General features: G+C 41.5%; 6 protein-coding genes across 8 annotated transcripts; 1 reads left to right on the plus strand and 5 right to left on the minus strand.

Annotated features, from left to right (window-relative positions):
* Positions 1–673: 673 nt before the first annotated feature.
* On the minus strand, positions 674–2,052 carry BCIN_09g03830 (hypothetical protein). The gene is made up of 3 exons (XM_024695088.1): positions 1,457–2,052; positions 983–1,293; positions 674–908 (listed from the first exon to the last, which is right to left on the minus strand). The coding sequence occupies exons 1-3, from the start codon at positions 1,532–1,534 to the stop codon at positions 731–733; spliced, it is 567 nt and encodes a 188-aa protein (XP_024550881.1). The 5' UTR covers positions 1,535–2,052; the 3' UTR covers positions 674–730.
* A 2,343-nt stretch (positions 2,053–4,395) lies between these two features.
* On the plus strand, positions 4,396–5,949 carry BCIN_09g03840 (hypothetical protein). The gene is made up of 2 exons (XM_024695089.1): positions 4,396–4,482; positions 4,535–5,949. The coding sequence occupies exon 2, from the start codon at positions 5,013–5,015 to the stop codon at positions 5,796–5,798; it is 786 nt and encodes a 261-aa protein (XP_024550882.1). The 5' UTR covers positions 4,396–4,482; positions 4,535–5,012; the 3' UTR covers positions 5,799–5,949.
* Positions 5,950–6,508: 559 nt separating this feature from the next.
* BCIN_09g03850 (hypothetical protein) lies at positions 6,509–8,562 on the minus strand. The gene is made up of 6 exons (XM_024695090.1): positions 7,847–8,562; positions 7,613–7,791; positions 7,449–7,557; positions 7,168–7,399; positions 6,768–7,098; positions 6,509–6,692 (listed from the first exon to the last, which is right to left on the minus strand). The coding sequence occupies exons 1-6, from the start codon at positions 8,025–8,027 to the stop codon at positions 6,633–6,635; spliced, it is 1,092 nt and encodes a 363-aa protein (XP_024550883.1). The 5' UTR covers positions 8,028–8,562; the 3' UTR covers positions 6,509–6,632.
* A 2,610-nt stretch (positions 8,563–11,172) lies between these two features.
* On the minus strand, positions 11,173–13,201 carry BCIN_09g03860 (hypothetical protein). Its single transcript, XM_001551519.2, has 2 exons — positions 12,532–13,201; positions 11,173–12,472 (listed from the first exon to the last, which is right to left on the minus strand). The coding sequence occupies exons 1-2, from the start codon at positions 13,158–13,160 to the stop codon at positions 11,278–11,280; spliced, it is 1,824 nt and encodes a 607-aa protein (XP_001551569.2). The 5' UTR covers positions 13,161–13,201; the 3' UTR covers positions 11,173–11,277.
* A 744-nt stretch (positions 13,202–13,945) lies between these two features.
* Positions 13,946–16,898, minus strand: BCIN_09g03870 (hypothetical protein). Of its 2 annotated transcripts, XM_001551518.2 has the most exons (3): positions 16,417–16,898; positions 14,575–16,331; positions 13,946–14,519 (listed from the first exon to the last, which is right to left on the minus strand). In XM_001551518.2, exons 1-3 carry the CDS (start codon positions 16,829–16,831, stop codon positions 14,274–14,276), a joined length of 2,418 nt encoding a protein of 805 aa, XP_001551568.2. In that variant the 5' UTR covers positions 16,832–16,898; the 3' UTR covers positions 13,946–14,273. The 2 variants fall into 2 exon arrangements, with proteins under 2 accessions (XP_001551568.2, XP_024550884.1); XM_024695091.1 differs by having other exon boundaries at positions 14,575–16,898.
* Positions 16,899–17,869: 971 nt separating this feature from the next.
* Positions 17,870–20,872, minus strand: BCIN_09g03880 (hypothetical protein). 2 transcript variants are annotated; one of them, XM_024695092.1, is made up of 2 exons: positions 20,425–20,872; positions 17,870–20,302 (listed from the first exon to the last, which is right to left on the minus strand). In XM_024695092.1, the coding sequence occupies exon 2, from the start codon at positions 20,095–20,097 to the stop codon at positions 18,484–18,486; it is 1,614 nt and encodes a 537-aa protein (XP_024550885.1). In that variant the 5' UTR covers positions 20,098–20,302; positions 20,425–20,872; the 3' UTR covers positions 17,870–18,483. The 2 variants fall into 2 exon arrangements, with proteins under 2 accessions (XP_024550885.1, XP_001551566.1); XM_001551516.2 differs by having other exon boundaries at positions 17,870–20,872.
* Positions 20,873–22,314: the final 1,442 nt, after the last annotated feature.

The raw sequence follows: 22,314 nt of genomic DNA on the forward strand, positions 1-22,314 counted from the left end.
GGGGTGTTTTCAATGTTATCAAGCATTTCATGACAAGGGACCTCTATTGCAAAACTTCTCTTATCCTTATAATCGTAAAGCTATACGATTTCATCCAATCTTTCTACGGCCTCGATATCTTAGCATAGCAAAGTTCAGAAATTGTCCAGATGATGTGATGTTCAGTCGTCACTCAGAGCTTGGTAAGGGCTTTCTTCGCTTTCCTGAAGAGGATTCTTTCTAAATGTGTGAGAAAGTCGGACGGCATACATGTTCTATCCAGAAATCATCATTTTCGCATGTTCATTTTGTCTCTTTTTTGCGTTATTTGCAATGCTCTACACATTGGTAAATATTCAGATTTAAATCTCATCTATTTTTTTGGCTTGCAAAACTGCGTCCAACTCTATAAATCAAAACCGGTAAGGGTCAAACAACTTGAGTAAGGGAAATAAAAAGAAAACGAATCCAGTCTTCTCTTGTAATCTGCCTCAAAATATTTCCAACACCTCTTTCCCCGTAAAATCTCTTACGAACCTGTCTACTTTGTCTGCAATGCTAAGGATACTATTTACACCATTTTGAATAGCAAGAAAATGGAACTGCCGGGACACATACTGTCGAAGATCCCTAAAATCATAAAAGATTTGACGATGGTATGGCGCAATGTAACAAGTGTCCCAAGCCACTGTAATGGTTGATCGCCATTTTTCTTGCTCATAAGTACCCAAGAGATACACAGATGCTGAGTTTAGTATCCAGAATTAGTTGGAGGAGTCATCCAATGTCTCAACATTCGATCCAGGGCTTCCTGCCACTCATACTCAAAGCAAGCAGCGAGCTGAGCTGCCTCCTCGGCTTCTGGATACCGACCTCCCCACATCTCGGGTTTGGCCGCTTCACTTTCCGCATGTGTTTGGATCATCCCGCTAACACGCGTTAATCAATATATGTTCTGACCCTGTCTCACAAAGAATACAAGAAATCAATGGCTTGGACTTACGCATCATGTATTTTGGTCAAGATCAGCCAGGCGTAATTCCAACCTCTGTCACTGTTCGAATCGCTAGCCACCCTCCATTTGGCATCATCAAGTAGATCGTTGCTGAAAGTGTAATTTGGCGTCAAATTACGGAGTTCATTGAGTAAATTGTGGGATGTGACATAATAAGTCCAAGCTGTAGTCAAGGCATCTCGAATGAGAAGTAGCTCCTCTTCATTGGAAGCTGCAGCTAATCGCTCAATTCTACAGAGCTCCGTGAGCGTATTTACACGGTGCGCGTTGAGTGATTCGATGATTTGAGCTATGCTCTCCTGTTATACGTTAGTTCTATAATCTGTGGAGGGCAATTCAAGAGCAGTAGACAGAATTTCGGGCCAAAATCATGACAACCAAAAAACTGGGGGGAGTTTGGTAACAGATTTTGAGTAATACAATGGTGAACTGGTGAACTATGAATATTAACCCTTGACTCACTTGGGTTGTTGAATATCTAAAATTTCTAGAGCTTGAGCTTTGACCAACTTGAGAGCGTCTAGAGTTTTGGGAGGACATAATTTTGACGGCTGCACAGATATAACTTTAATTTATAGCGTAAGATCCCCAGGAGCTAGGTCTCTAAATACCTTTGGCTGTTTATATTGTAAAGAAGCAAGTGCAGGTAGTGTTTATAATCTTAGATCTGCAGGCGATAGAGAGTTGGATTAGATTCCGCTGAAATCGTTGAAGTTATTGAAGGAAGTGCTTAGAGATATAGTCCCATTCACAAGAGACAGGACCTAATATACCAGTATAAACATAGGAGGCTTACCTTAGGACGCCCCAAGTCGACAGAAATATTCCAGGAGTTCGTCCTGTGCCGTGTAAAGTAGGGGCGTCTTAAACTTCTCACATCCAGAGCAACTTCTAAAATAGCAGGTTTCACATAAAAGTGAAATCATAGCATACTACACGGGAATATTGTATTATAGTAATAATACTTGAACAACATTTTATCACACATCAAATCTCAACTCCTCAACTACAGCTTTGGCATTGAGTGACTCAAGGCACAATCTATCTCCCCACGCATCGTGATAAGTCGTAGATTTGTTGTTCTCTCCTAGAGTGGCAAGTGCCAAGCGTGCTATCAGAATTCGAGAGGCTCTGTGGACGATGCATCAAACCATGCGAAGTTGAAGGATCTAGGGTCTGAATACTGAAAGTGGAGAAGAGTGTGAGAGGGAAGAACCAATCTCTCCAACCTCATTGGTAATTGGAATAACCTTTGAAGTTTTACTAAGAGTTGTAAGCAATTTAAATTACTGCCAACGTTTATTGGCATGTACCTACAGGGAAAGCAATGCAGTATTCGAGGCTGTCTTCCACTTAATACGTCTGAAGACTCTTCTAATTGTCACTCCATGTATGGTGAGACCCCATCACAACCCTGATATTGGTTGATTGACTGTTTCAGTCTAGAAAATTCTCCAATACCCCATGTCAAGCGTGGCAATCTCGCATAGCGTTGGTGAGATTTGAGATGAATACATCACTGGTATCCTACTTTGTGGAAACAGCGTGACTTTGAGGCTGGATTGATGGGAGTTCCTTGGCGAAAAGACTTCACTGGTATATCGTCTTATTTTCTGAGGCCATACTTTCAGTAAGACAAGTGCTGACTGGGGATGGGCTGAAGTGTGGTCAGCCTCCGTTACGAATAATTAATTTCGATAGGTCCGTTCGAACATCAATTCTCTCAAGAGCCGTGGTATTTTATGGCACAGTTTTATCCAATTCATCACCATATCCAGCTGTAGAATATCAATTATTACTTTAATTCTCGTATTCCAAATTGATCAAGAATAGCCGTCATTGTGGAAAGCTACTGCCGTGTACGTGACTATAATACACATAACGTCGTTGTGTTGTACCAAAAATGCTAATCACTCAGGTGTTCGAAAAACAATTAGCCTTTTGTACCATCTATTTCTTTGCCATTTTTTTGCTTTTTAGGAAGGGCCTCGGAAGAATTATGGGAATGGCAGTAGTTTTACTCATCAAAAAAATCGTGACTCTTAGGTTCCAATTTCAGGACTATGTTGCAGAAATTGTGGGCAGATTCAGACCAGGCTACAACCTCGCGGGACTCATACAGATTTAAAATATGCAAAAAAGTGTCAGATATGATAACAGAAGGAATCGAAAAATTGGATGGAAGCCACGACCAAATTATCTTGCTCTATTTTCCACAGTAAGAAGGTGAGAACATAAAATGGTTGTAAAGTAGAGTAGTGGAGTGTAGCCAGGTAGCAAAGTATGAGAATAATGTAAGTCCAACGTAGCATTCATGAAGTCATAAGTGGCACAGCTAATTATGCCTGTAAGACTCCGTTGAAGAATTCGATGTTTCAGTTGTGGCACAGTGTTCTGATCTAATCATTCGGCAGAGTCGACCAATCTTATAAGCGACCTGGAAACTAAAAACGATAATATATTCCTTAGCAAGCTCTAAAAATGGCCTAAGATTTCGTGGAAAGAGAAAAAATCTTCGAAGAATGTCTTGAGACCTCAAATTATAGCAATGGGAATTTTTGCGAGTGCGTCCTGTGAATGGAAGTAAGATGTCAGCCGGTTATCATTTACCATCCAATATGTGGCACATATGGAGGATAAGCTCGCTAAATACATGCCTTTCTTTCCAAGATTATAATATCCAATTGTGTGAACAAAGTGAATGACTTCAATTCAATTACCACTGTAATTTAGCTACTGTAATAAAGCCCTAAGCGAATGCGAAAGACACTAGCTCTTTCAGTAAGTCTTTATAAGACTTACTACTTTCAATACGTAGCTAGCTCTTTAGATAGAATACAATTAGACATACAGGACCTACGATATTCGTGGGTGCTACGTCTTCCGTATCCTTCTCGTACCAACACCAATATCTAGAAGATGGGATTCTGCTTACAGACTATTTGAATACCTCGAGCCGATATTTACCCAAAGCCGGGAACACGAGTTCAAACAACAAGCTAGTGTGGATGCGATTTTGCCCAGAATATTGTGAAATTCCATAATAGTTATAGTAAATCACTTATCAATATTTCACTAATAAGCTATATTATTATTATATAATAAATGAATAATATGATATTATATTATATACTTATATAATAATATTACAATATAGTTAACTGTATCTCTTATCAAAATGATTTAGAAATGAATGGAATGAAAGGGAATGAAATGGAAGCATATGAAATATGATCGCTAAATTGATTAAATTTGATTGGTTGTACTTTCTTTTTATTACATAAAATGGTTCTATAAGATTCGATTTAAATCGATCTTATTTATAAGCATATAAAATACTAGAATTACATTACAAATTATATAAATCTAGGATATTCTTTCAAGAAACCTTAGAAAAGTAAGCAAATTCACCTCTATTTTAGTTTCAATATACAATTTGACTTCAATTTTACTATATATTCGATTTGTCCCTTATAAGCTAAATCCTAGTAAGTCTTCCACAATCACTTATATTATAATATAAGATTTAACCTCTAATAGGTTATAAGCCCGGCTAGTTCACACTAGCTTTGAAAGGAAATAAGCTTGATTTAAGGTCATATATTGACTATTGAGCTGTCGAATATCGAAAAATCGAATCAATATATTTCGAATTTACATCGATATCACCTACAAAATTAGACCCTGTGGCCTGCGTCCCTGAAGCTAAACCTAATTGAGCGAATAAAATTAGGTCCCTAGACGATATATTTACGCTATAAGCTACCCAAAGCGGGTGATATATCAATATTCTTCATACCAAGGTGCCCTAGCTTATTTAGTCTTCATTTTATATAGAATAAAATAAAGAGCTAATTTAAGAAGTGGCTGGTCTAATAATCTCCTGAGCCAAATAATCGAACTTTAAATCGATTTATCATTCAAATCCATTTATATTCTAATACTATTTCAATATAAAATAGTATTAGAATAAAACCAGTTTATAATACCAATTAGCATATAAACTAAGTGCTTAAAAATGGTTTCTGGTATTTCTTTTAAATTTGATCCCTTGAGAGGCAGATCTAATTATATTGAATGGATTAATAAAGCTAAGCTTTTTCTCGAAATGAATGGCTTTATGCCATATATCGATGGTACAGAAACGCCACCAAATAAAGCTCTATACATAGACGAATTCGGAAAAGCTATTTCACCTGAATTAGCAATCGACTATGAAGAAAAGCTTGTAGAATATGAAATAAACAAAGAAAGAGCTTTCGGAGCTATAAAGTCTATAATTAGCTACGAATTAGTCGAAAGATTTAGTGATAAAACTACAGCTAAAAGCCTATGGGATTCTATTAATTCGATTTTTGGATTATCTTCCTTCGAGTTAATGGGAATATGCCTGAATAGATTAACAGAATCGAATTATACCAGCTCAGAAGGAATGGATGAATACATTAATTCTATTCAATCATCGTATAGCCACCTAAAGTCGAAATACGATATCCCTGAAGTTTTTATAGCATGGTTTCTTTTTAGAGGCCTACCTAGCTCTTTCGATGGTTTTGTCTCCAGAAAATACGAGGAACTAGCAAAAAATGAAGCTAGTATTGATCTAAATAAGCTTTTTTCCGGGCTAATATCTGAAGAAGCTAGAATGCGATCAAATTTCGAATCAAATGCTAATAAGGCTAGCTTTAAAAATAAAAATAAAGCTCCTTATTGTAGTCATTGTGGTAAGAAGGGCCATTTGGAGTATAGATGCTTTAAAAAACACCCTAAATTAAAAGGCAATAGAGGGAATAATAAGAAGTAATCTCAATCGAATTCTAACGAAAATTCGATTGAAGACTCGAATAAACCTATCTCTAGCAAGCAAATTCACTACTATTTTAGTTTTCAATATACAATTTGACTCCAATTATACTATATATTCGATTTGTTCCTTATAGCTAAATTTGCCTAAGTCTTCCATTGTCGCCAATATTGTAATAATTATCATTATTCCGTTTATTATCACAATACAAGTTTCAACCTCCAAGAAATATGCTCATTTTTCTGACTTTCCTATTTCATTCCCAAGATCGACATATCCTCGCCATAAATAAAGTATGCTATTCTCACAAAATGAGCAAAAGTTCTAAGTTGTTAGTTAGAAACATCAATTGGAAGGCGTTTTTCAAAGACGAGTTCTTGTGTGGTCCAAATTTCGCTAGTAATTTTGCTCCCAGTTATCTGGAAGATGTCGGGTATTCTATTTCGTAGAACCAAATAAGTTGAGACAATATAGTTTCGTAGTATCAGATGGATCTGGGGAATTAAGGCTAGTCCCTCCTGAGTGGACTAGACTGGACGTTTGTAACCTCAAGTAAGCAGAGATAACAGAATCCCACCGTCCCAGAGAGCTCAGTTGGCTCTGCTTAATTGTATAAGATGGAATGAAAAAAACTAAGTTTCTCTTGAAGAATGAGATTGAAGTTACAAGAGTATTGTAGGATCACATAGAGAGCAATTTGCAGGATATGATGTTTTCAGAATACAAATATCTATTATTTGAGAAATATTAAGCTGAGCCGAAATTTTCCTGGAGTGACAGCCAGTTCAGTATTCTTGATTCGACTAGCGTCCTTGTTAAACTATGTCTAAATATTTACAACTTTTCAAACATCGCTTCCAATTGCGTTTGCATATCACAAAAGATATTGATGGCCTGCACACAATGTCAAAGATTAGTAAAATGTACGACACGATCGACTCAAAGAAATCCCTTTCAATAAGAACTCACCTGACTTAATTTTCGTTCCGCCTCTCCTTTTCCGCTTCTCGTGAAACTGATCCTCCACAAACTCTCATTTCCAAACTCCAATACGTTAGATTGAGACTCCCCCTGTCTATTTCCATCGAACAAAGATTTTATCGCATAACCCTCCACAGCTGTAGCCGCCAGATCTCGCAACAGCGCCGGGGCAATCGTAATATGATCTACACCAGCTAGCGTCATGATCTCGTCGATATTTGTCAGACTAGCTGGCAGCACTTTTGTCCGGAAATTATTCTTGCTGTAGTATTGTTGAATTTCGAAGCAAAGCTGATGCGCTTTATTGGTATCTGTGAATCTGATTCTGGTCAGCCTTTTGAAATGTAATCATGATGATCCAGTTTCAATCATGAATGGGTGGATATACCCCGCGTCAAAATGAACTTTCAATTCATTGACATAAGGCGCAACATAAGTGCATTGTACCTCTCCAGCCAAAGCCGCCTGCTCGATGCTAAAAAGTGTGGTGGCTAAAGTTGTAATTCCATCTTTTTCTAAAAATTTGCATGCTTGCAGTCCTTCCCATGTGCTTGGTATCTTCAGACAAATACGTTTGGTGTCAAAGTCTGGATCGAGATGCTTAAAAATGGAGATAATTCCTGATTGTTTTAGTCTCTGTCCGTACTTCAAGTAAGAGGAAAGAAATACTTTGCCCATCTTGAATCATTTTCTCGGCGCCATAAGAATGATAAGGATTCGTTTGAACATGGACAAAGCCTGTGACTACGCTCGCGATTGCAAGTTGTAATTTGACCATCTAGGTAGCTAAATAAGCCCTTCGCATCCATCTACGCTTTGACAGAGTAACATACCGCAACTTCAACTGCTAGCTCTGGGAACTTCATATCTTGAAATTTTTGGGTGCCCAAGAGTTTTTTCGTGGTTTCCGCTGTCTCTTGGAGAAGTTTTTTGTTCTCTGGTTTCTGGAGCTCGAAGAATGCAATTGCTTGGTTGGAAGTACAATCTGTGAATGGACCAAGAGATTTTGCAACTATGATACATCGTCAGAAGAAATTATGTGTATCGATTTATATGAACGATCCCACCCTCAAATTCCATAGTATCACAATCAACCACCGTCCTCGACCGCAACAGTTCCAGTAAGTTTTGGGGCGCCATTGTTTTGTTGTTTGACGATGCGATATTTTTCACAGATTTTACTTCAGTATGTTTTAAGAATCTCAAGCAGTTTTGAAAAAATGGTTCAAGTATATAGCGAGGGGTCATTTAGAGTGTATGCTGGTGTGAAGTGTACAATGCGGGGGAAATTTTGAAGAAGGTTAAGCGAGCGATGTGTCGGATTACTTGCTTTGACTTCAGGGGTGCCCCACTGTTTTTGCTACACAAACTTTCGGGAAAGTCAAAGTGACGAACGATGTGAGGTGAAAAAATCGGAGTGCTCTCTTTGAAGAATTATTCGATGCTGAGCAATACCCAGGCTTCATTGATCAAAATCTAGGCTTGAGTTCTCGAATGGGCCCCGAGAATTCACTTGTTATATTCCAAGCCATTCGCAAGCATTCATCCTTGACATCAAGCAAACCCGCCCCCACCGGGGGGAGTCCACTTTCTATTCTATTCTCCTCCTGGACTCCTAACTTCGGCTTTCCACCCGGAAGCTTTCTAATCAACAGACTAGACTTGTTCATCATCCACCCTCTTTCCAATATAATTATCCCTGGGCCAATCCCGGAGTCCCGGGAATAGACTCAAAAACTTCCCACATCACTGCCCATATACGTATTCACAGCTTTGATAAACCCCTCATCCACATCAATAACTGCACGTGTGATATCGATGAAATACCAATTCAAATCCACTTTTATGACTTCATATTCCTAATCTTTTGCATCTTATTCTCTAATATCTCTTTGGGTCTGTTAAATGCCTCTTCTATACGACTGTAATGACTGAGATATAAATCTTTTATTTCATTGTTCCGAGCTTCTTTGACGAGGTTACCGAAGACTTTGTATAGATAGTCGCAACCAGTGATATAAGAACTGATCACATCCGTAGCCCGAATTTTCATAACCGAGCCATTTTCTCTTTGTTCTCTACTCTCTACAGTTTCTGGGCTTTCCACAACGATACCGAGAATACTCGAAACTGTCGTCATCGAAATATCCCCGGCTACAAAAATTGAGGTCGCTGTAACGTCTTCCGAACGATTTGTGTTTACCAGATCATGGAGCAGAAAACCTTTAGAGCCATTACAGTTCATGCTAGTATCATCTATTTTCTAACCATGTACACTCAGCACATAAGATTATCAAATCTTTGATACCTCATTCTCATTTTCTTATCAACAAACGTAATAAAATACTCAGCAACACGAGGGGGGCCTGGCTATGGATCCTCCGGATTAGAACCACCATATATAGGTCTTCTAATCATGTAACCAGAGAACCGGACTCGCAGACACCAGGGATCAATCATTCCTTCCTTTAACGAAGTAACTCCGGTAGACTTACCAGTGCTATACAGAAGAACCTTTTTGGGACGCAAGAAACTTCTCAAAGCCCATCTCCAGTCTTGCATGTCAAGTTTAGATTCTTCAAGGTTTGTCATATATATGTGTTGAAATACCTCCACCTGTTTCTCTTAGCAATCCTCATATCACTCGCGTCTGATCTTTTTTGGGTTCATTGGCAAGAACTTTGCTCAAATGTAAAGGCATCAGCGTTCCAAGACATGAAGCCTTGTCGGTTGATACTATAACCGGACGATAAAAGAGAGCTACATCAAGTAGCGTCAGTCTCGGAACACCCCCCGCAAGTCGTGTAATTTGCATCGGCCCAACGAATTCTCAAATGGATTCCCCAACCCATCTGCCCAGATATGAGTTGTTGTTACATATAAATTCCCAGACCCCGATTCAACCATTTCAGCCCTCAAACCATCATGATCTCCGACAAAACGAAACAAAGCGAGCTGACCTTCCTTCTCTATTATCTTAATTGGCTCTTCGCTATCTACCAGAGCTTTACCGCATCACAGCTTTCAATTTGATGCTCAAATTTATAAATGATCATAAAATGATCTGGAAATATTCATACCTGACAATAGTGCGACTACTAATACTATGGTCTCTTTAAGCGAAAAACATGTCCATATAAGAGAGTTGTAAATAATAGAAATTGAAGCGATTCCTTACTTTCGATATCACTGCGCCACCATCCATGAATCATCATATCTGATCGAATCTCATCATTGACCCATTGAGTTATTCAGAAGTAAAAAGCCGACACATCTCGTAATCCACCCCTTTTGCTTCCGCTTTTGCGGTAGATTATTTGGTTCGAGAAATGAACCCAGGGATGCCTAATATGGAGAATTTGACGTAGTGGTTGAATTCCGTCAGGACTAGTTTCGATATATTTTATGTGCACTTGAACAATACAGCTACAATTCAACACTCCAAGACCATCTATCTAGCCCTTGTGCTTTATAAAATATTCCAAACGCCCTCCGTATCAAGAACGACCTTCGATTCTCCGGTTTATTTTATTTCACTCTATAAGCAGGCTATAAAGATGTCCACGAACTACTAGACATAAACGCCACGAAATCATTCCTAGAAAAAGCATCTACGTCTACCTAAACTCTACTTTATGGATCTTCTTCCTCTCTGGTATCTCCCACAATTTGTGCAAGTAAGCCAACGAATAAGAACAAGGATATCTGTCTATATAATCCTAGGTCCAGAGCCGTATATAAAAAGAGAGAGTAGAGAGAGTAAGGAAATCTCCACGATAGTAAGCGAGGAAAAGATATCCCATTTTCTCTCTCTCTCTCTCTCCCGATTAAGCCAAAAAAACAATTTGATATAAGCAAAGCGCAACATAACCACTTCAAAAGAAGGTATAACTTATGTAAATAATATTCCATCACCACCACCACCATCATCATCATCATCATCACAAAAAAAACCAACAAACTCACAACACCAAGATCAACACCAAGACCAAACTCCCCAAAACAACACAACAACAATAAGTAACACATACCCCTAACCTAACCCCAATCCAACCGATGAATTGATTAACACCCCCGATACTCGCTTCGAACCTGCGAATCTTTCAATCAACATAAATCTCACTCATTCTCAAAATGAATTTCCCTGGATAAAAAGCAATAGATGCGTGGACTTGATCTTCGTGTTGAGATTACCGTTAATTTTGTTGAATCTTTCTAGCGATGATGAGTTCGCATAAGAGTAGGAATGGAATGCATGTCACAATTGGGCTAATGGATATCTCAATAACCCTAAATGTGATTCAAAAGTAGATGAACGACCAACTCTCCTAAAAAAGAATCAGAAATGACAAAATCCATCTTGCGAACTCGTGCATTACTGAACAACGAGAGATGTATTTTCTATTTCTTATTTCCAAATTTATGTTGATTATCTATGTGTTAATGTTATGATATATATATAAAATCACCCTTCTCATCCCCTTTATCCACAAATTGTCTAATCCTTATAAGGAGCAAATTTACTTTTCTTTCTCAACGTAACCCCATACTTCATGAACAAAAACGGCACTGGTATCGCTACAGTAGCTACTCCACCTAACACACTCATGGCTGGCCCCACGCCCATAGCTCTAAACATTGGGCCCGCGGCCAGCGGAAAGCCAGTAGCAAAGATACTTCTCAGGAAGGTATTCGCACTGACCGCACTCGCCGCATACAACGCGTAAGTATCAACCAGGAAATTGATACACTGCTGGAAAATAATGTTAAACCCTGCACCAATAAATACCGACGCTATAACTGGAAGAATCCAGTGAATATTTGGCGCAGCCGTCCAGCCAAACCAAAAAAGTCCGATTGCGAATATAACTCCTCCGAGTGCCATGGGGGCGAGACGGGCTTCGGGTACGGGACGTCCACCTGCTGCGTCGACAATACGCGCGTAGCGGGGCTGATTGCCAAGATTGACTACGACGGCTAAATTGACTCCAACGAAGAGGCCGAGGAAAGGGAGTGAAGCTATAACGGGGGACCAGCCGCGGTTATCGGAGAAGACAATGGGGAAGACTTCGAGAGTGAGGTAGAGGATGGCGTAAACGAAGGAAGCGTAGAAAGCTATACAGGTGACCATTGGCTCCGTGGTAAGCATTAGGAGGGGCCTTGAGAAGTGCTTCGTGACAATGGTCTTGGCATCGAGCTTGATTTCTTCGTGTGGATGATAATAGGCATTATTGCCGGTTTCTTTGCGAAGGCGAGCCGCTTTTTTCTTGAGGAGGACGGGAGTATAGACTTCGGGAAGACAAATAAAACACAATCCGAACATCGCAAATACCCAAATTGCCTCCAGATATTCCGTCCATCTCCATCCCAGATGTGGATTGACAAGCAAGGCACTTCCGATCAGAGGTCCTAGTGTCGGCCCACCTACGACTGCCACTGCATAGAATGTGACTGCCGTTCCTCGAGCTTTAGGACTCCACATATCTCCCAACGCTGCAGAAACATTCGAAACAGGTGCCGATCCAAATAATCCTCCAAAGAATCTGGTTATGAAGATCGACGCCGCGTTGGTACTTGTAGCTGTTCCAATGGAGAACAATCCCAGACAAAATAATGGGGGTAACATACTCCAACGTCTTCCCCAAAGCTCAGATATTGGTGCCCAGCAAAGTGGTCCAAATGCGAACCCCAATCTATTTTGAGAACGTATCAGTACCCTCATCATTTGAAAAAATAAAACTCCTAAACTCACATGTACAAACTAATACTCAGCACGCTAACTTCCGATCCGACTCCAACATACGCCGCAATCGTTTTTCCCGCCGGGCTGATAATACTACTCCCCAAACTCGCACTCAATGCCAGCATACCCAATTGAAACGTTATCCAGCTCTTGTACAACGTTGACCAATTCCGCGGATTCCCTTGATCATCATCCCCATCCCAACCAACCAATATTCTATCATCTCGACTCGCATTGGGCCCCAAACTTTTCTCGTGATCGGAGACAGGAGTTTGATGAACATCCGACTGCGAATGCGACTGCGGCCCAGATACTTGCGAACTTGGTCTTCGTGGTGGTGTCTCGACATCTGTAGTTTCCCCATCGTGATCTAGCATAGAAGTGGCGTTTGAATTTCCCACTGCCCTCTCCTCCTTCCCTACATCCCGCACCGATGATTCCCCCTCGATCTCCGTCTCTGTATCCGAATTAAGCATCATATGCTTTTCTTTACCTCGCCACGATACTTCTCTACAATCGAGAGCGCAATGGTTTGCAGCTTCAAACGTCACAAAATCGCAACCACCGAAAGCCAACCCCAGAAGAACATATAAGAACGAGGAAACGCATCTTCGGAATGAGACGAAACAAAATAACATGCGCAAAACAATCACTATAGTTACACTTCGTCCACTTAACCTTACCCAAACGAACCAAAAAAAAAAAAAGATAGACACTCACTCCACTTACGAAAATAAACGCATGGAATCCTCTCCATGACGAATAAATGCTCAATTCACCAATCCCAATTAACGAAATCCGCAGTACGTAGTGACATTCTGCATCCACCGATTCCACACAGCCCAAGCAGGGAGCGACGAAAACGCGTCCCAAACCGGAAAAAGAACGGTTCCCACGGCAAGAAGCTTCACGACTGACTAATCCATTTGGCGGACCCCGAAGGTTTTTGCAAAGGAATCTTGTCTTATCAGCCTTGTACCGCGGATCTATCGAGATTCCAACCAATCAATGGTGTGGATTTTGATATTGAAGCGTCGATATCTACCCCGGGACCGAAGAGATGCGGAACGAGAGATGCGGATCAGGATCAGAGGCAACTGTCGGAAGAATGGGTCCGTGGATGCTGGGGACTCTTGAAGAATAAGCGTTGGGATCTATCTACACCGTAGACCTGGTCCACTGTAGATAGATCCTCTGTATAATGGACAGAAAAGTTAGTACTCACCTAGCTGTATATAGTGTAGTTTGTCCGAAGTGTATTAACTCGTTTCTTGATGTTAAGACGAGACCTTCCTTCATAGTCGTAGTCCTAAAATCCTTCCAGAGGGCAAATCAATTGATTTAGGTTAACGACACAACTTTCTCGTGATTAACTGACCACGTGCCAACCTAAATCTTGTTACTCATAGCACTTTGACGAAGATGAAAACCATATTGATGCACCAACGTAATAATAGGGTATGGAAGGCTACAATGATAATAATAATGAAAGCATCTAGAAAGTAGTAACTACACAATACAACGATCAATGACAAAGCCAAAAGGGAAAAATATACTCCCGCGGGACGGTATTCGCCGGCACTGTTCTTCCACTCTACCCGCAACATCCACATCTACGACAACAACAACAACAACAACAACAACGGTCCATCAAAACCAATTCCACCGCCTAACAGAAATGACGACTTCACACAATTGCAAGCCGCATCTCACAGTTCTCCTGAACACGTAATCCAACAACCATAGACATTCTAGAGCGTAGTAGCACCGCTCATGATCGTTCGGAAGATCCGTTTGCCTTCTCCAAGCTTCTTAATCTGGTCCTCCAAATATGCTCTCTCCTGTCTGGCCTGGCCTGGCTCGCTAGCAATGGCCTCCACATCTTTGTCCGACATCTTGTTCACGGCAACAGGGTCGAAGATGCGTTCCAAGCCGCGAACAATGTGACGCTCGACGACTTGGGTAGTCACGTTTGCGATGAAAACCTTTTGAAGGACCTAAAGATAAATTAGTCGATATTCGGTGCATGAATCTAGGTGAAAGAAAACGAACCTTGTAGATCGCCATGACACAGTCCAAAGCCGCTTCGCATGAAACAACTTCCATATCTTTCTCGGTGCTCTTGAAGAGGCTTTCCCTTAATCTCTCAATCACAGGACCTAGCTGCACTCCTTCAGATGTCTCAACACCGGCCGAAGCATCCTGACAGCACTTTTCGAGTTCTGCATTTGCTCTTTCTTGCTGTCGGTTTTTGATCGTATCGGTGTAATAGTGATTGTAGTTGATTGGATGATTCAAGTTGTCTACAATCAAATTATCCAACTCTCGAGTGGCAGCAGCATTGCGATTCCTCAACTCATCCTCAATCCGAGATGACCACAAACGTGATTCAACGTCCCTTGGGGTCATTTCTAAAAGCAGGTTCTTGAGAAACTCGGTACACACATCAGACACTCGTTCAATATGTTCTGCAGCGAGCTCTTCCCATCTCGCAGATTGCTCCCAAAATAGCTCCGAAATTAGGGAAGGGTTGAAATTCCCTGGGAGCTCCTTTCCACGGGTTCTAGTGAGTGCTTGCCTCACCCAATCTAGACCCTCTTTCTTTGTAAGTCTTTCGGGCTCGCCATTTTCAGCTGCTTCCTCCGCTTCCATCGTTCCTCTAGTCGATTGTGCGCCTACAGAATCGTCGATCTGATATTTGTGACCCTTTCTACGCACTTCTTCCGTGAATCGAGAGTTCATCGTTTGAACACAGGCTCGCATACGACGAAGGGTTGCCTTCTGGTCGAGTCTGAACTCGGAGTTAACTGCACATTGAAAGTATCGCCCTTCATAATGCCCATCAACTGCAGCTGCGCAGATTTTCTGGACGTCGGTGCTGAGCTGCACTAGATATGCTCGACACTCAGAAGGTGTAGATCTAGCATCACCGAGCAACCCGAGTTGTTCAGTTGCAGTGAAGAGTTGGATTTCGAGGTCACGGCGGAGTTGAGGAAGCTCTTTCTTGATGTGTTGGAACAACAGAGCGGCCAAACGACCACGCAACCGTTCGATACCAATGTGATTTTTCGACAAAGTCTTGAAGTTGGAGGCGCGAAACCAAGAATCTTCCGCCATGTTACGTTCCATCAGAGAAAAATCTCTCTCTTCGTATCTGCGGTTCTTCACGACGTGCCAACCCAGTCTAAACCTGACATTCTCGTTCTTCGCCAAGCTGATGAAAGCTTTCTCATTTCCAGAGCCTTTATCAAGAGTATCTGGCTTCGTAATGATACCAAGAGTACGATCTCCATGAGGATCGTGGGCCCTCACTCTCTTCAGAATTTGCTGATTCGCAATGTCGTTTTTTGCAGAGATAACTGCAAGACAAATGGTTCGAGGCTGTTTAATGTAGTGCTCTGTTATGGCTGCGACCGTTTCAACATCGGCAGCTGTTGCTTCTACAGTTTCAGAGGCGATTAAACCCGGAAGGTCGACCAAAGTCAGCTGGGGACAATCTGGGCCACAAAACTCAATGCTCAGGACATCTCTCGCAAATGCTCGCGGTGGCGCATTCGGGTCAATAGCAGTTATTCCCATGGCTTCCATGGCTAAATCCATGATTCGAGGAAGGTCATCAAAGTCTGTGATACTTTCCACAAACTCTTTGATCATGGCCTGCTCTTTAAATGGCCGCTCATCATCAGGAATAATCTTAATAGTCAGCGTTTTCGTATCAGCGTTACGAAGACTAATCTCTGTTGCAAAACGAGTGCATAGATTGTCATTTCTTGGAAAAGGGATCTCGGTCAACGCCTCGAGAACCGAACCTGTGGACATAAAGTTCAGTATACATTCTACGCAAAAAAAAACATTTGAAATCACAAATAGCCAGTGAAAAATAGGTGTACTCACTTTTACCAGCAGATTGATCACCACAAACGACAAGTTGTGGAAGTGGTAGTGTGTTTTCGAGGCCACACTTTCTCAAATGTGCAACGGTATCAAGAACACGTTGCTGCTCCTCTGTTTGGAGACCTTTGAGAGAAGATGTAGTCTTCAGCTCATTTTCGGAAACTGGGGACTGAGGAGTGATAGGACTATCGTGAAAACTCTCATCATCTAAGACGACGGATGATTCACGAGAAGAAGGCATATTGCTTGGGTATAGGGAAGTTCTTTCGTGTCTCAGAAATTCCTGATTGTAGATAGCCTGTTGCTGTATTGCTTGATTGCGTTGAAAAGATATACTGTTTAGAATAGTAGAAATGAAATTCATACAAGAAAATCTGCTCTGAACAAAAAACCAAACAAGAGAATACCCCCTCATATTTGTACCTCAATAACTCACCTCCCCCATCTCCCATCCACCCCCCTCCCATCCCATCACTAAGGTCGGTCTTCCAAACGGCCCCCCCCTAAGCATGCTGCGGAAAGGCTGAATCATGCCATACATGCACGATGCCGAACCCCTCCATCAATCAAAAAAACAGCCATGATTCTCGAGATAAACGCTGTCCTCAATTCGTCATAGTTGCTATAAATTTGAGGCCTACAACTCCCAAGAGCCAATCATATTACACGCGCGGATATGCAACCAAGAACATCATGCGGGCATCCGCGCTGATCAATCGCAGTAATGTTACTGGAAATTACGAGTGTGGAAAGATTGCACAATGCTAGAGGATAATAATACTGATGATAGAAAACACGTATGGAGAATCGCAAACGAATGCGAAATGATGTATTACGCGCTGTGCGACTCGTCGAATCGAGAAGAAAAAAAAAGCATGATCATGAACGAACAAACAAACAAACGAACAATACCACACCATCACTCTGTACCTCTCCTCTCCTCTCCACCCACAACACAACACAACAGCAATCTCTACCCAAGCAAAATCGCCCCCAAACCGCATCGCCTCCGATATCCCCAGACCAAACCTGCTGAAAATGTTGGTGACAAGTTAGCTATTCGTGCATCCACTCATCCAGGATACCGTTTCGCACCACGCTACGCAAATCCCAATTAATGACAGGTAAACATCGAACAGAGCACATCGAACATCTCCAAATCGCCATCAACATCGGAACCCTTATCGGGGAATGCGAGATTCGATTCCGAGCTGGGAAAATACCAGGGAAGGCAAGGTGCACCGGGGATGAAATGAAACGAAGCGACCAGGTATTGTTGTACCTAGGTGAGGCGCATTTCCGTGCCGCACGCAGCAACCTAGTTTGAGAGGTTCAGCCACTCCTGATGGCTGGGCAGATTTTAGAAGGCTAGATAGTGAATGATATTGAATAAGCATTATCAATAATTGTATCGTATTAGCATTGATATTGTAACAGAGTAGTCAAATGCAAATGAAATCATCATGTTACATTGGTTGTCGAATAATAAGACTCCACACAAACGATTCAAGTTGTAAACAATATATTCAGATAATCGACTTTCTCTCTCTCTCTCTCTCTCTCTCTCTATATATATATATATATGTATGTATGTAAGATAAAGATGTTCATCCATCCATCTATACACCACTCATTCATTCTTCCACCTCTTTATTATAAATTCCTCGAATGCCACTCAAAAGTGCATGTTCGATTTATCCTTTTCCCTCTCCATTGAATTCAATGGAATTCACTATCTTCGCTCCTATGCGCCTCTCATCCAATTCATATGTCATTATTTTTCCAACTTCGTCTTCTCTTTCATCATCTTCGTTATCATCGCCATCGTCACCTCCATTGCCTTCTCCATCTCCAAATTAAATTCCAAAAACACCTCCCTTCCCCATCCATCCATCCAATTCCCAAACAAAAGCCAAATAAAAAATATTGATTGATCCATCTATACCCAACCAGTCTAAATCTTCAAACCTCACTCAATCTCTCAAATGACAAAGGAAACCGAAATCCGAGTCTATCTCGTCCAATCTCATCTCATCTCGACTCCCCAAAAATCTACTCAACTCATCTCTACCCAACCCAACTCCTATGTTTCCCCTTTTCCAAACTATCCACCAAAATGCATTTCAACCCCGATTGACAAACTCTACTTCTCCCCAAATTTTTGAATCTCGGTCCAAGCGGTCCATTCACATAATGATATTGACCCACAAATCTCCACTGCCTCCAATCAGACAGTTCATAAAATTTATCGCCCCAATGGCCATTGAACCAAAACCAGCCAGTAGGTGCATCTGGATTTTGTGCCGCAGGTTGGAAGGAATCAGCCATTGTTTGAGCTGGATAATTAGAGGTTGCGAATCGTGCGTCGACATTGTGGGTGAGAGATGTATTGAAGAAATAGGCTCGGTAATTAAGGACGGGATCCCAGATTGGTCCTTTATCTGTGACGTCTGCGAGAAGCTTGAATGGTAAAACGTATGGATGTGTACCAGGGGTCGCGTACATTGCATGAGATCCCACGGCACTGTAAATAACTGGTCTTCCTTCTCTTCCTGGGCCTTGACCTTTCTCAACTGCTTTATAATGATATCCTAACCCACCAAAGTGGGCAGAGAAGAAAACAGCTTTGGGTTCGCCGTTATAGAATCGAATGAGAGAATGCTCCCAATCACCAACGTGATTTCCAAATCGCATCTTCAAAACAGTTGTACCAAGATTGTAGGAATAGAAGTAAAACCAAAACGCATCCACGATACCATGTCCTTTGTCCACAATAATTAATGTGGCCGGAGCTGGGGAGTATCCTGATTGATCTGGTTTACCGGAAGAATCTCCACGCTTTTTCAAATTGCGCTTGCGTTGTCCTGTAATTTGAGGTTGTGCGCGAAAGGTTGGCTCGAATGGTGCGACAATCTTCATTCTCTCTTCATCACTCGCATCGTCCCAAGCTTCCTGCCCATCTTCTTTAGTCTCAATAAACTCCTTCTCTTCTACTTCATCTACCGTTTCCCAATCCTCATCGTGTTTGATCTCATCTTCATAAGGTATAGGTTTGTTGTAAGCACTACCAAGCCACCTTGGTCTATCTTCCACATCGTCTTTGCTCTGCATAAATAAAAGTCGACCTTTGCGCCCTTCGTTCAGGAGATGTAGATTGTGTAACGTATGTTCGGAGGTATTCATATGTAGTGAAGTGTGATTTTCGTAAGGAGTGACATGATTCAAATGTTCCTCAATGTCTGCAGGCCAAAACTTCTCGCCCGAGTAAAGATGTACGAGAGGGGCGTGGTCAAGAACGTATTGTGGAACTTCTTTTAATACTCGATCATCGCCATACAAATCGTCTGGGCGCATTTTGGGAGCATTCTTGTAGGCATCATCCCATTCTACCCAGCTTGCATCCAAGTCATCGTCTCCCATGACTTTTTGGTCTCTCGTAACTTTGTTTAATCGACGTTTCCAAGCGGGATCTGAATGATAGTGGGCAAGTCCACAGAGACCAAGCCATTTACATGATTGTCTATCCAAGAAGTGTTTTGATGTAGCGATCCAGCGCGCATCCTCTCTCATTTCCTCTGATATATGTGTATTCGGATCGAGGTATCGATGTAATGAGGTAGCTCCGAACCAAGTCAAGCAGACCAGAACGATTCCGAGTAAGAATCGACGTAAGGAAATCATATTGTAACGCTTCGTATACGGCGTTTGAACAAAAAAGGGTATCTTAAACTCAAGGAAATGGAGAATTGGAATGGATGGACTAAATCATTGAGGGTTTCAAAAGACGACCAGCGGATCTATTCGCGATTGGAGAAGTATTGCGATCGGAGTTAAAGTAGAAGTGTTGGTTTTGGTTTTGGTTTTGGTGTTGGTGTTGGTTGAGATTCTTTGTTGACGGATGAGGATCAGGATCAGGAAATCAAATGAATCAAATGAATCAAAATAGATGTAAATGGGATGATTGGAAAGATTGGAAGGCAGGAGAGAAAGCAAGGACAATGACAATACCTTTGTCATGCACTTATTCCCAATCACCTAATTCATCCATGGGTCTCCGAAGAAGCCGAGCTAAGTTTTAAAGTCTGGATTGAGATGAGGGGATTGTCGTTTACGGCACGGCAAGGCAAGGTACCGGCAGAGCGCTTATCGATTGTGACGGAGTGCAAAGGGACGGTGAAGGGATGGCAAGATGGTAAGATGGTAAGATCTACTCCATTTAAGTGGAAACGAGGGTTGTACTCGGTACGTGAGGGAGGAGACTGCGAGGTAAAGTTATAACCTTAATGCAATGGTGGGTCAATGAGAGAAACAACAATAACAACAACAATAAACACCTGGACTTGAGGATGTTGGAGCAAAGTATGGAAGACGGATAGATCGGAGTGGATAATGATACTCTTATTGGTCTGCAGAGTAGATCTAGGGAGGGAGGGATACTTATTATGTAGGTAAGATCCTGTGCAGTATTCCGAATGCATCCAAAGAACGGTCAGCACATGTATACTTATCTGGCTATCTACATCTGTCTGCATCTGTCTGCATCCTATCCCGTTGGATATAAATATAAAACCATCAGCTCAATGGTAGATAAGCATCGAGCCTCAAGCCTCACACCTCACAGCTCACGCCTCACGCCTCATGCCTCACTCATTGCATAGTTATTGAATGCATACCGGTCGTTACACTCTATTCGTCTGACCTTACTGCCGGCGTATGCAATCAAGCAGTAGTCAGTCATGCAACCATAACGACTCAAGGATAAACCAGCAGCGAAGTCTGGAATGCATTATTAGGTAGGCATAGTTCACTCCATTTCCAAGATTCACTGACAACCAAGCAGGAACCAGATAGTTTGTCCCACTTTCTTTTTTTTCCTTTTGCATTAATCCTTGAAAGCTTTTGCAATCCTTGAAATCCCTTAATCCTTCAACGAGAAAATTTTTGGTGGTAAGGCTATGATCTTCAGCGTAGATCATGTGGATCTTGGAGGATTGTGTATTGTGTTTGATTCTGTTCGTCTTATAAATCTCGAAATCGTCTAGACACGGGGTAGAGGAGGGGAGGCGAGGGAACTTTACGATTCATCTATTCATCTATTCATCTATTCATCTATTCATCTATTCATCTCTATCGATAAATCTTCTCGTAAATAACACTACAAACTCAAAAGAATCCTTCCCATCTCCAAAATCATCTTCAAATCCACCATCACCATCACCATCCACAATGAATATACTTACCACCACCATGTTCATCAACTCACCAACTTCCTTATCCCAGCATATTGCCTCGTGTCATGATGTGTTGGAACCGGATAGGCTTTTCCTACCTTATCGCCATGCATATTGCAGGGACGATGAACAGGGTACACTGATATACTGGCATGAGCAATATTGATTGGGATGAAGGCTTTCAAATATGTGGAAGTATACTGGCTCACTGGGTACTTGAACGAGTGGGTGGGTGGATTACCTTCCTCATCTGATCCCACACTGTATCGATTCTAGACTCATCAATATATACATGTACACACCCTTCGATACAAATTTTTCATACTCCACCCACAATACAGATCTAGCCAGGGAGATGATAATATGGTTGCGAACATGTACCGGTAGCTATCCTCAACTCGACACTCTTTACTAATAGTCATCACATTCACATTTCCATTCACACAAACAATAATACAACCCCTACCGTATCTCAACAATATCAACGATCAAATCAACATCCCCCAAGCAAATCATCTCATCCAAGCAACCAAGCAGCCAAGGGGAAAACTCGGACAATCCGGAAGAATCCCGATTGAAAAGTAATGCATACCTACTTGCTCCCTCGTAATAATCCTATTCCATATAGGTATACAGAATAAGAGCACGCGACCTAAACAGCTAATCG

The sequence above is a fragment of the Botrytis cinerea genome, chromosome 9 (assembly GCF_000143535.2).
Source record: "Botrytis cinerea B05.10 chromosome 9, complete sequence".
NCBI classification, from domain to species: domain Eukaryota; kingdom Fungi; phylum Ascomycota; class Leotiomycetes; order Helotiales; family Sclerotiniaceae; genus Botrytis; species Botrytis cinerea.